The 13840-nt window shown below is 45.9% G+C and overlaps 1 protein-coding gene across 3 annotated transcripts; it reads left to right on the top strand.

The window, feature by feature from the left end:
- The first annotated feature begins 75 nt into the window (after window positions 1–75).
- Window positions 76–4810, top strand: LOC131684866 (SWI/SNF complex subunit SMARCC2). Of its 3 annotated transcripts, none has more exons than XM_058968093.1 (8): window positions 76–286; window positions 568–687; window positions 755–868; window positions 1096–1410; window positions 1470–3017; window positions 3072–3321; window positions 3507–4154; window positions 4233–4810. In XM_058968093.1, exons 1-8 carry the CDS (start codon window positions 170–172, stop codon window positions 4718–4720), a joined length of 3600 nt encoding a protein of 1199 aa, XP_058824076.1. In that variant the 5' UTR covers window positions 76–169; the 3' UTR covers window positions 4721–4810. The 3 variants fall into 3 exon arrangements, with proteins under 3 accessions (XP_058824076.1, XP_058824077.1, XP_058824075.1); XM_058968094.1 differs by having other exon boundaries at window positions 1081–1410; window positions 3594–4154; XM_058968092.1 differs by having other exon boundaries at window positions 1081–1410.
- The last annotated feature ends 9030 nt before the right edge of the window (window positions 4811–13840 follow it).

The raw sequence follows: 13840 nt of genomic DNA, 5'->3' as shown, positions 1-13840 counted from the left end.
TTTGACAATCGATTTAGGTCTTTTCCCATCGCGAGTATACACACCTTGGGCACCGTTTAGCCGTAAACAAAAAAAAAGTGTCTGCCGCATCAAAGCGTCGGTCGTGTGTGAAGAAAGCAGATTTTCGGGTGGTGACGGAAAAGAAAATAAAAGCGTAAAAAAGTGAAAAATGGTCTCGCTTGGACCGAAAAAGGACGGCGGTCCGAATGCCGAGTTTTTTACGTCGCCGGAATCGCTTCAGGGCTTTGAAACGGTGCGACAATGGCTGCAGAAAAACTGCAAAAAGGTTAGTGCCTGTGACCCCTGATCGGAAAGCCGCTGCTACCGTGGACATGAGCCATCTTGATTTTTCGTTGTGGCTTTTCGATGAAAAACCGAAGGTTTTGATTTTTGCGTCAAAAATATGCTACTTTAATAATTAAATGCGGATCATTCCCGTATATGTTGTAAAATTTATCTGGAAAAGAAGACATCTAAGCCAAGCAACTCTCCGGACGATCAGCTAATTTGCATAAGGATGTCGATAATGCTTTATATATTAATGCTGGTTGTATTTGCTTTTTTCAGTACATTGCGCAAGATCCACCTACTAAGGAATCGCTGGCACATTTAATAGTCCAATTTGTCCAGTATCAGGAAACTAAATTGGGAAAAAATTCGCAGGAACCTCCGACGACTCGTTTACCGGTGAGTCGACTATATTAACCGTCAATATGACAGATTTCAATATCGAGTTCAACTATTTTCCACGCAGATGCGATGTTTCATGGATTTTAAGCCGGGAGGTTCGCTGTGTCACATTCTGGCCACCATGTACCGGTACAAGTCGGAGCAACGCTGGCGTAAATTCGATTTCACCGTAAACAAGGTAAGCATGTCTCACTCTCCGCTTTTGCAAAACCTTGCAAGAAAACAGTAATTTTTGAATACGACGCAGAAGCATTTTGAAATTTGCACAGTCAACGAAACTGATAGCTCCACTGAAAACGTGCGAGTACGTTTCCTGGATTTGCCCGGAGAGCAGAATGCTTCTGCGCCGTTTTCAAAAGTTACTGTTGAAATGGACCAACCCGCTTTCAGAACCCAATGCGAAAGGATCCCGTCATACAGATGCTGTTGGACATGGAGACGGCACTGATCGAAGCCGAATGCATGCGGCTACCGATCGTGTACATTCGTCCGGAAGTGGACAAGACTACGGCGAATCGGATTACCGATATCGTTACCTGCCACCAGGGTGAGATGACGCCGGATGAGGAAGAAGCGACACATATTGTATACCCAGCGGTGGATCCGTTTCCAGAGGACTACGCTCGACCGACGTTCCGTCGCGATAAACACGTTATGATTCATTGGTACTACTTTCCCGAGTCGTACGACACATGGGTGCCGAATACTTTTGATCTACCGGTAAGGATGGAGTTTTGTTAATTAGAAAATAGACTTAAAGGTTGCTTTTCTTAACGCAGGACAACATTCCTGACTGTCCACAATCGCCGGGTGATCGTTGGCGTGTTTCGACATCATGGGTTACCGATCTAGAAGAATACAACGAATGGATGGCAGAAGAGGATTACGAAGTTGATGAGGCTGGTCGTAAGAAAGTTCATAAACATCGCTTGGGAGTGGAAGATCTGATGGCTGGTGGTCCCGATGACAAAATTAAAAAGTCCAAAGTTGTCCATCAGAAGCGTAAACGTTCACCTTCTCCGCTAGCCAAGAGTAGCAAAAGGAAAAGTGGTCGCTCACCGGCCGTTTTTCAGAAGAAACCTCGTGCAGACGATGAAGAATCGGAAGATATGACAAAGGATATGGATGATCCACCGGCGGAAACTAACCTGACAGAGGTTAAGGCGGGCTCAAGTAACTCTGCATCCGGGCCAGCAACTCCACAGCCAAAAAGGGATCCCGAGATGCTACCGCTGAAGTATGCAACCATGACGGATTTGGATGACGATATTGATCGGGCCAATGCCGAACGTGGTGGTGATGATAGCCAGGCAGGAAAGACGAGCGACAACAGCAATACTCAAGAGTTCCCTCATGGCAAAGATGATCTAGAAGACAACGTTACCGAACAAACCCATCATATTATTGTGCCCTCGTATTCCGCTTGGTTCGATTACAACTCAATTCACGTTGTAGAAAAGCGAGCTCTGCCGGAGTTCTTCAATGGAAAAAATAAGTCCAAAACACCGGAAATCTTTCTAGCTTACCGTAATTTCATGATCGACACTTATCGATTAAATCCTACGGAATATCTCACAAGTACTGCATGTCGTCGGAACCTGGCCGGAGACGTATGCGCGATTATGCGAGTGCACGCTTTTCTCGAACAGTGGGGTCTTATCAACTATCAAATCGATGCTGATTCACGTCCGACACCAATGGGACCTCCACCGACATCGCACTTCCACGTTCTAAGTGACACTCCATCGGGCCTTCAACCGCTGAATCCACCCAAAACGGCACAGCCCTCAGCAGCTAAAAATTTGCTTGATCTGGACAAGAAACTCGACAAGAAAGAAGATTCTCCAGCATCTGTGACGGCTCCTTCGTCTGTAGCGGGTATTTTGGATCCCATCAAGTCCGAACCAGGTACGATTGGAGCAGATCCGAGCGGACAATTCGGTCTAAGATTGGACCAGTACGCCAAAAAACCTTCGGCTATGCGCCACAAGACCGCTGCCAGCATGTCACGTGATTGGAACGATCAAGAGACACTTCTGCTGCTGGAAGGATTGGAAATGTACAAGGATGATTGGAACAAAGTGTGCGAGCATGTCGGATCACGCACCCAGGATGAGTGCATACTGCACTTCCTTAGACTTCCGATCGAAGATCCTTACTTGGAAGATGACAGCACCTATTTGGGACCTTTGTCCTATCAGCCGATTCCTTTCAGCAAGGCTGGAAATCCAATCATGTCAACAGTGGCTTTTCTGGCGTCCGTTGTGGATCCTAGGATTGCGGCTAGTGCAGCCAAGGCGGCCATGGAAGAATTTGCCGCTATTAAGGTAGGCGCTTGTAATACTTCATAAACCTACACAGCTAAATTCTAATTTTTTTAGGACGAAGTTCCTGCTTCGATGTTAGACGCTCATCTAAAAAATGTGGAGAAATCCAACTTTGGCGGAAAATTTGATCCGTACGCTGGTCTGGCAACTAGTGGAATTGCCGGAACTGAATCGGACAAGGACAAGGAAGAAGAGGACAGTAAAGCTACGGGTACTCCAGGTGGACCCGCATCAGGCACTGGAGCTCCACCTACACCCGGTTCGGTCGATATTGAAATGAAGGATCTCTCCAAAAAGGATGAAGGTAACTTATTTCTTCCGATCATCGTTCGTGATCATTTGCGAAATTTTTGCATTCATTACCATTGGTAAAAATCCTTATTTTTATATGGCTTGTAAATTCTCTTTTCATTATTTTCCTGGCTGCAATTCTTTTCTTTTTTGTTTGCTTCATAATGCTTCATACTCATTCTATTAACACTCGTTAAGACAAAGTTAAAGAAAACGGTAAATCGGAAGATAAACCGTCTCCGTCTGACGAAGTTACTAAAGATTCTGATTCTGTGGCTGCGGCAGGAAGTGACCATGCGAAGGCAACGGATGGCTCTGAAATCGACAAAAGCAAGGATAATCAAGTTTCCATGGAGCTGGCAAAAGAAAACGGCGATCCGAAAGTATTCAACGAAGGAAATCTTCAATCGGCCGCTGCTGCTGCCCTGGCAGCGGCTGCTGTCAAAGCAAAACACTTGGCAGCTGTCGAGGAGAGAAAAATTAAAAGTCTGGTTGCATTGCTCGTTGAGACCCAGATGAAAAAATTAGAAATTAAGCTGCGACATTTTGAAGAGCTGGAAACAACGATGGAACGTGAGCGCGAAGGATTAGAGTATCAAAGGCAACAATTGATCCAAGAACGGCAACAGTTCCATCTGGAACAGTTGAAGGCAGCAGAATTCCGCGCTCGTCAGCAAGCACATCAGCGTTTCCAGTTGGAGCAAGGCCAGTGGCAGCAACCCCCATTAGGTGGAGCTGCTGGAGTTCCGCCATCCGGTGGTCTACCTCCCGCACAGCAATCAGCACCCGCACTCCCACAAGGACCACTTGGACCAAGTCAGGGCCCATTGCCAACCCCTGGATCTAGTGAGTCTGATATTGACATTTTTCGTTATAAGATGCACGCAATGGACGCTACTAACTTTGGCTTTATTGCAATTTTAGACCCTCAACAGCCGCCATCAATGCCATCTTCCGGTGGACATCCTGGGGTACCAATTCCGAGCAGCAGCAGCAGCACTCCCAACAGCAACGGACTTATTTCAGTTCCCCCTACTACGATGTCTACCGACGGTCCTTCTCCAAATAACATCATGCCCCCAACAGTGTCTGGGCAACCACTTTCTTCGCAACTGCCGCAGGGTCCTCTACCACCCCAGCATCAACAACTCCCACCCCATCCCGGGCATCAATCTGGCATGCCAATGCCTGGCTCTCACCACCAGCCTCCCAATCCCCATCATCCTCCACTGCCTTCTCAGCAGCAGCAGCAACCACCGCTGCCCCCACAGCAGGCTCCACTTCCACCAACGCAAGGTCCACTGCCCCCGGTCGGATCAGGAGGCGCACCAATGCCAGGACCCCCACAAGGTCCCCCAGGGCAAGTACCACAACCCGTTGGCAGCGGACCTATTCCTCCATCTACAACATAAATCACTAGATACAATGACAAAACAAAGAGAGGGAACTTTTACACCTTGTAACCAGGAAATTAAGAAGTATATGCAACTTGACAACATCAATATCTCGTGTAAGCTTAGCATTCCTCTTGCTACGATACAAACGTGGATAAGATTGATTCGAAAATGGGCCGTAGATGTGGGTCCAAGTACGAATGATCGTAGCTATGCTTTCAATCACTGAAATATTCAGTTTTGGGCAATTTTCGAGCGAAAAAGGATTATTTTGAAGCACCTATAACTTGACCGGCAGGTTATTATTTTCGGGGAATCTACACGATTGTGGTTACATACATGTAGGCATTAGTGACGATCTATTCGAATCTATTGGTGTGATTAATTTTTATCGTACACTGCTGATACTAATAAATATTTTATTTTAGGTGTAGTAAAAACTATTTTTTACGAAGGAACTAGATTTGAGAAATTTCTGTTTGAGGGAATTCAAGCGATCGAAACAGAAGGTGGAGAGTTTAAGCCAGACTGAAAGAGTGATAATAACAGCTCTGATATTAATGCCTTGAGAAATCTGGGCGGGATTAATGAGCTCGAAAACGTCAAATTTTAGAACAAAGTTCGACCACAATGTTGAAGGAGCTAGTGTAAGAATTGTGAACAAGATCGTATAAAAATTATTCAATATTCCGTGCGGAACTTGCATGAAAATATTTGACAGGAATTTTTTTTAAAAAAATGCATATTTCAATCAGAATCCCGAGCATATTTCAGTAGAATTTCATCTTCAAAAGGATTTCACCATCACTGAGAATTTTTTTCATTAGAATCTTTATGGATACTAGCAGAAATCTGATCGAAGTTGCCCTTAATCAAAACAAGACGTTCTTTTTCCATCTGTCATGTCTTTTACTGAAAAAAATATGACTACAATCAAAGTCATAACATAGAAAGGTCCTGGCATGCGTCAAAACGAAAACTGCCTCGGTGCTCGTATGTGTAACAGTTTCTTCAGCGAATGGTGCGTCTATACGTCATCGCGTTTTATAGGCTGTCTCTGCTCACTCTCACTTACAATTTTGACGCATGCTAGGACCTTGTTTAGAGGGACTTTGGGCTACAATAAAAATATCATTCAGTGGTGAAGTTAAAGGAAAATAATCATACTGAAGCGGTTAGCCCTTGTCTTGGACTTCGTTGCAGCTGCAGGTTCTGTCTTCGTAGCAAAGACCTGCCAACAAAAACAAAAGCCACCAGGTCATTCACGAATATCTAGAGGAACAATTACATTTGGTGAGATCGCCATCTGCTCGTATTTTGAAATTTTGACTGCACTAAATACATGCCAGAACCATCATCAGCAAACCCCACCCCATTTGCTTTCTTACTAACAAAATCCGTAATCCCTATGAAGATTGCGTGGCTTCCCCGTATCTGCTTGATTAGGTATTCAACAATTCCTTCTCTCCAGCGATCGTAATGACACGACCAGGTGTGCAGTGAACTATACTATTGAATTAGGTTCTATACTGGCACAGTTAACCTCATTTTTCTTGACAGTTCGCTTGTACTGTTTACATGGACTTAAACGATCGCACAAGAATCTTGAAATGAATGTCACCAGAATCCTGATAGGCATTCCATCAAAATTCTGAGCAGTAAACGTAGAAAAGAGGAATCAGTTTTCAGGTGGAAGCTGAGATTAATTCCTTCGACATGCCAAGGATTTTATCAGAATCTAGAGAAATACGACGTCTCGGCTTAAACTATTCAAATTCCCGCAAAATCCCGCACCCTTTTTTAAAGAGGCAGAAAAAATATTCCGAAGCACCAGGAAAAAATGTGCAAATACCAACAACTCAAGGAACGGGTTGGGACAGTCACCAAACCCGCTAAAATAACTACTGAGAACAATCTGGGCGGCAAACTCCAGATTGTCTAATTTACTGAGCCCCTCGGCTCCCTTTTCCATTCGACACCACAATTCGGCTCCCTTGTGCCATTTAGCACCGCAACTTTTTAGGCTCTTTGTTTCCTTTTTCATGCTATATAGCATCACCACTTCCTCGTTGAGCTCCCAACTTGTTCGCGAACTACACGGTCTAGTCCCCGACGATGGACCTGGCCTACTCCTGCTAGAAATTCCCCGGCACGAAAAGTTCTCCCGAAACTGAACCAAGCAGCCAGGTGCCGCCGAGTCAGTTCGTCAGTCGATTCCGGTGGAGCAGGGCGTTCAGTTGGTCGGTGCCCCGACACCCTGCGACTGGTGGCGTCTCAGCCTAGCTCTCGGCGGTGAATATAGCTTATACCGATGGAGAGTTCCCCGGCAAAAGAAGTTCTCCCGATACCGATTCTTCTTTGGTTTTTGCTATATTTCTCTTGGGTACAAGTGGAGCGTGGTGTCCGGTTCGCTGGGTGCCCGACGACTCATACTCATACCCGGTGTTCTGTCGCAGTCTACTCGTGCCCGGTGGGAGATCTAGCCTACTCCGGCGGTGATTGCTCTCCCGAATCCGTTGCTCGCAGTTCATTACGCTATTTCCGCTGTATGCCGGTCATGATATGTGTCACCACTCCGTTGGCCGCGTCCAACGTGCTTACGTTCCTTGTCATTCTGTGCACAACATTATCCGGGTTGATGTCCGATTCTCCCGTTTCAAGTATCTCCCCCACTTCGAACGTCGGACATTCGAAGGCTACATGCTCCGATGTTTTCTCGACGCTCTCACACTCTGGGCGCAATGGTGACGTTGCGTGCCCGAACCGATAAAGATACTTTCTAAAGCAGCCGTGGCTCGACAGGAACTGTGTCAGGCGGAAGTTCACCTTTTCTTGCTTTCCATTGACTTACTCCGACAGGTTTGGGATGAGCCGGTAGGTTCACCTTCCCTTCTCCGTATTGTCTCATTCCTGCTGCCACCTGGCCATCAAATCGATTCTCACAATCTTTCTCTCGTTTCTGGTGTTTCTCCGATTGTAGCACTCGATATCCTCTGCCAGGGTGATGAAGATGGGGATCATCCCGGCGATAACGCATACTGCCTCCGACGATATTGTTCTGTACGCACTCGCGACTCGTATGGCCACCGCCCGGAACGTTCTGTTCAGCTTTTCACGGTTCTGCTTGGTTTTCAGCTCTGCACCCCAGGTGGGAGCCCCATATCATAGTACCAATGCCGAAACACTTGATAGTAGACGTCTCATGGTGCTTCTCGGGCCACCGACGTTTGGCATAATTCTCGCTATTCCGTTCGTTGCCTTCCCCGATTTATTCGCAGGCGTAGTCGACGGAGTTGTTGAAGCTCAACCGGTCGTAGATTATCACTCTCAATTGCTTCAGTGCACGCTTCAATGCAATCACGTTCCTTCCGGCTGAATCGCTTTGCAGTTGCTGACCAACAAAAACTCCGTTTTGTGGTGAGCTATCTGCAGCTTGACCCCGTTCATCCAGCTCTCGATCGCGTCTGTTGTCTCCATAACCGACATCTTCACTTCTTCAAGTATCTTACCCATCACGGTTAGTGACACTTCGTCTGCAAAACTCACAATTTTTTTTTATGGGTAACCACAGTGTCAAGACTCCATCGTCTATCGCATTCCAAAGAGTTGGATCTTGTATCTTGGAGTTATTCTCTTCGTTTGTCTCGTATAGCAGCTTTCTGCTCTGAGAGTAGCTCTTCAGAATCTAGTATAGATAGAATTATTCACATCAATCATAATCACAACCCAGTATCGATCTCCTCTTCGCTTTTGTTTAGATGCTTTCTCGGCACTCTCGAGTGTTGTCCGAATTGCTTCCACTGTCGATGCTTCTTTGCGGAGTCCGCGCTCACCCTCCATGCATTTTGTTAGCCTGTTAAGGATGATTTTTCCTGGAGTTTTTCGAGTGTATCCAGCAAACATATAGACCTATACTACGCATGATTGTATATTTGTCCCGTTTTCTATGGGATTTCTTATATTTATGGGACTGATTTGCGATCATAGGCAGTATAGAAGGCCGGATCGCCAGTGGCTTTAGTTGCTTTGGCAGAAACATCAGCTTCCGTACCTTTCACATGTCATGGAAGTTATCTAGACACTTCTGCAGCACCATCCTGAACATGTCCGGGTATACCAGGAACTCAGCTTTCAGCACCATCCTGATGATTTCAGTCGCTTCGATGTTTCAGCGAGCTCATCGATAGTCACTTGCCGATCGTCTGTGTTTGTTCCTTCTTTGCCGTACGATGTCCGTGGCCAGGTTGTTGGATCATGCTTCGGGAAGAGACTCTCAACGATTGTCTTCAACTTTGCCGGGAACATTCAGGCTGGCGCCGACGGCTCTTCATTTTCGCCATCACGATTCGAAACTCGGCTCAGCTCCTTGTGGCAACTTAACTTACTAAGCTTTATTCTCCTGTTTTCAAGTGGTCTTAGCTTCACGAAACACCGCCTTGCGCTCCTCTCTATCTGACTTCGATCCTGCTCTCTGAGCTCGCCTTCTGGCTCCGAGACAGGCAGCGCGCAGCGTGCCAAGCGTCTCATTCCACCAGTAAGCCGTCTACTGCGTGGCTCTAGTTTTCACGGCATTGTGGCGTCACATGCCGTCACAATTCTTCTTGTTAGATCTACTTTCGCTCGCCAGTCAACCTTAGCTGTGCTGCTGCAGAGTTCCATTGGCCGTTACTGTAACGAATTGCCTGGTGGTTATGGGAATACTGCTTGTCTACTCTTCAATCCATGTTCGCTGTCAGTGAAGGACTACAGAATGTGACGTCGATAATAGACTCCCTCCTATCTTTCCGAAATGTGCTAACAGAACCATCATTGCACAATCGTATGTCTAACTTCGCTATACCTTCCTGCAGTATACACTCTCTTGTGTTGGTTACTCTACTGGCCCACTCCACAGGCCAGGTATTGAGGTCACCACCAATGACTACCGGCTTACGGTGGATCAACTGATCGGTTAACTGCTTCAGTATTAGGCTGAACTACTCCACCTTGGAGGCGCGTAACACACGAAGAAGCCGTTGATTTTTGCGACCACGAAGCCTTCATATGTGCGTTCTATCACTTCTTGAATAGGGTATCTGCCCATATCTTGTATCGCAGCCGTTTCCGATCTATCCGCCACCAAGTAACCGTCATCAAGAGGGACTTGATACGGCTCTGCAGTCAAAACGACATCACACACCGTTTATGTCGTAGTTTACTACAACAGTTACTGTGCTGTGTCACAGTGATTCAGGTTTATCTGGGTTATCTCCATTACTGTTGGGATGCAGTCGCTCTCTTGTAAGCAGAACTTTTGAAGTCACCCGTCCGTACTCTGGGGAGCAAAGCATGCACTTCGGCCATCTCGCAAGAGAGCCCGTCTCCCCGCATTTTCAGCACATCATGGATCTATCCGGGCCTTTACAAGCCCCTGCCAAATGTCCAATGTCCAATCACTTGAAGCACTTCTCCGTTTCTTTATTCACTCAAGGGGTGGCTCTCAATGGGCATTTCGATCATCCACCATCTTTCTCCTTGCCCTTTTTTCAACCGGATCGTCATGTGCACATTGCCCAGGCTTTGACTACTGCCTCTTCACCCAGTGATTTGGTAATCATCTCTCGCATAAACGAACTGTTCGTGGAATCCTCTTTCAACTCGAAGAGCATCTTTGGGAACACCTGATTCCTACCACGTTTTCCCCCAAATCCCTCAGCTCCGGTTTCTCTCCGATCTTCTTGGGGAGCGCTGAATACGTCGTCGCGTCGTTGGCTTTGACGAGCACGGCTTCTCCTTTCTTCTTCTGCTCCACTTTTCTCTCTTCATTCGTGTTACTCCTTCCGACCTAGAAGGGTACTCTAGCTCAAGCGCCTGCTTCTTGGGCCCGCCTGGTCTACTGGCTTGAATAGACAACGATGCGAACAAGCGGCGAAGAGCTGATATCAGATTCGGAAATTTACGGGAGCGGCTCAGCGTTATTCGGGGCACGGATGAATAACACGACGAATATTGCATATTTGCAACATTGTCCTGAGTATATCATGGGCCCTATTTCCAAAGTCACGTCACCTAGTGACTAAAGTAAATTTCTAAATAAAGCCGTTGGTCCACGGTCAATGAGATTGATAGAGTTTAAGTCCAGATAGTGAAGTTACCTCTCTGGCGTCGGTAATGCAGAAGTAGAATCCAACTCCCATACTTACTAACAAATACCCTCCTCCCGTGATACTTGTGGAGTGCGCAGTAGTATATACGGCCTCTAGCAAAAGCAAGTGTCGGACTAACCATTCCTTCCCTTTCCTTCCGCGATCTACGTTCGGGCCTGGCCGGCGCCGGTATTGATCAATAAACACTTTAGGATTACCAGGAGTTACACATTGAAAGATGTTTTGCTACACCCAAGCATATAATTATCTACTGATTCCCTGTGCAACTTCAGCTAGTTCAGATCGATAACGGAGTGGCAGCTAGGGGTGGTCGTACAAGCTCAAGCTCATTAGAATCTTTTTATGGATACTATCAGGAATTGGTGTTGGTTTGGGTTGCAAAAGGTGAGTTGACAACAAAAAGGAGTGTCAATTATAGCTCTGGTCCTCAAAAGTTCCTGCCCTCACGCTTCCACGGGTCGAAAGATGACAAATGACCGATTGAGTTGCGTGCTTAGATGGTAGAGCAGCCTGGGTACTGTTGACCTTCTGACATCAGCAAAGTGAGGAGATATGTACCCGGGCGTCTGTTCACCAGGAGGTGCCGCTCAAACAGCGTCTGACTGGTATCCAGCGGCTGAATAATAAACCCTGCATCGCGCCAGCTACATCTAAGGTGGCAGCCCTACCAGCGCAATGCAATGTAGGTAGCGCGACTCCAGTAAGGTAGTCTATCGAAACTCCCAAAAACACTACGAAAGGTAACAGTAGAGCGAAAAATGAATTGGATTTACGGCAAACGAGCCGGATAATGATTGAAAACTCGGATTTTGGAACGTAACTTTGAGTGCACGCTCAGGGCTCATGGCTCGCCAAACTGCGTAATGTTGGCGTACACGGTGGTAGCAATACATGAAGTACGATGGCCGAAAACCGGAGAATGCAAAATCAGAGCAGTGGACCCCATTGCGAACACTTCATTCAGGTATATACCACATCTACTACAGCGATGGTGAAAGAGCAGAACGTGGTTTTGTTTTCATAGTGATCGGGAAACAGATGGGACGGAGTTGTTTGGTGGGTGCCGATAAACAACCGAATCTGTGTGTTACGAATTAAGGGAAAGTTCTTCAACTACAGCCTGATCAGTATATATGCGCCAACTAACGACAAGCCCGATGATATGAAGGACGCGTTCTGTATGAGCTTAGATGAAGCCTACGGAGATTACCCAAGACAAGATGGGCAAATAGTCATCGGTGATGCTAACGCACAGGTTAGGAGGGAGTAGTTCTTTCACCCTATTATTGGTACGCAGAGCCTTCTTTCTGTTACCAATCATAATAACCTGCGGCTTGTAACTTTCGCTGCTACTAGGGGGAGGGCAATCAGTAGTACCTATTTCGCACGTGAGAATATCCGAAAGCACACCTGGAGACACCTAAGTGGCAGTACTTTTTCCCAAGTATGCCACGTACTGGTAGATGGACGGCATTTCTCCGATCATCGATGTGAGGATCTACAGAGGCCCAAACATCGTCTCGGATCATTATCTTTTAGTAGCTAAGATTCGTCCACGATTATCCAGCGGCACAAGTCCAAGAAACGACAGATCGATGCGATTCAATTTCGAACGTTTTTCGGCTGAAGGTGTAGGAACTGAGTATCGCCAGAAGCTAGATGAGCGGATATATGAGACCAACGTAACTGGCAATGGCAACAGCATGTGGGAGGTCCACGAAGCTGTGACTATAACGGCGCGCGAAGTGGTAGGTACAGTTCAGCGGTTGGTTCGATGAAGAGTGCCAGCAAAGTTATAAACCGGTAAAGCTGCTGGGAAGGACGAGATCCCGGTTGAACGTCTCAAACACGGTAGTGAGCAGCTGCACCGAATAATCCACCGCATTATTCTAGGAATATGGGCGGACGAAATTGGCTGGATGGACTGATTTGCCCCGTCCACAAGAAAGGGCACAGACTGGAGTGCGTTAATTACAGGAGGATATCTCCTCTGAACTCGGCATACAAAATACTGTCGCGTATCCTGTTTAGCAGACTGATACCGCTTGAGGAGTCCTTCGTCGGGGGCCGATCAACGGCGGATCAGATGTTCAGCCTGTGGAGGATCCTAGACAAATTTCGGGAGTACAACAGGCAGATCCACCACCTGTTTATTGATTTTAAGGCGGCGTACAACTCAGTGAAAAGAAGTGAACTGTAGAAGATTCTGTCAGAACATGGTTTTCAGAGATATGTGAAAAACAACAATTTTCACTCGGTGCTCAATAACATTAACAGTTTTTATCGGATTTTCGTGATCTTGGCTTAAAATTCACCTGAGAAGTTTGTCTGTGAAAAATTAGCTAAAAATAAGTAATTTTACAATAAATTACTTTTTTGACTTTGGTTGCTTCTTACCCTAAATCAGTAGTGGGCACATCAATACCTTTCGAATGGTTGATTGTTTTAATCGGAAGATTTGTTCCTGAGATATTGACTAATAACTGCAAAAACTGCCCAAAAACACATTTTTCAAAAAATCCCAAAAACGATTCTTTGGAAAAGAAAATGGATATATGATTTTCGTGTTCAGCTAGCCAAAATTGTCTTAAAAATATCTTTTTTCTTAACTTCATACAATAACCCCAAAATTTGTAAACTAGTGTGATCTAAGTGTGGTAGTATACCATTTCAATCGGCCGATACGAATTGTGGTCGGAAGCTAGATATCTCGGATTATGGATAGCAATCGCCGTTACTTGACTTCAATCGTGCAGAACAAAGTTTTGCTGCACAAACTTATTGAATAAATTCAATAATCGTCTCTTCACTGAATCAGGCTGACTCTTTAACCACTTGAATTTGATTCAGTCTGGCCTAAGAGCATTCGTTTACCATGACATTAGTTCACCTGAGAATTCATCGTATTTACTTACTTATTTTAATTTACATGGCTTTAAATTGGATTCATGAGAATTTATAGATATATGTGAATTAAATATGAAGTTCCTTG

The sequence above is a fragment of the Topomyia yanbarensis genome, chromosome 2 (genome assembly GCF_030247195.1).
Source record: "Topomyia yanbarensis strain Yona2022 chromosome 2, ASM3024719v1, whole genome shotgun sequence".
NCBI lineage: Eukaryota > Metazoa > Arthropoda > Insecta > Diptera > Culicidae > Topomyia > Topomyia yanbarensis.
The sequence above is the reverse complement of the archived record's forward strand: the minus strand, read 5'-3'. Positions and strand labels throughout refer to the sequence as shown.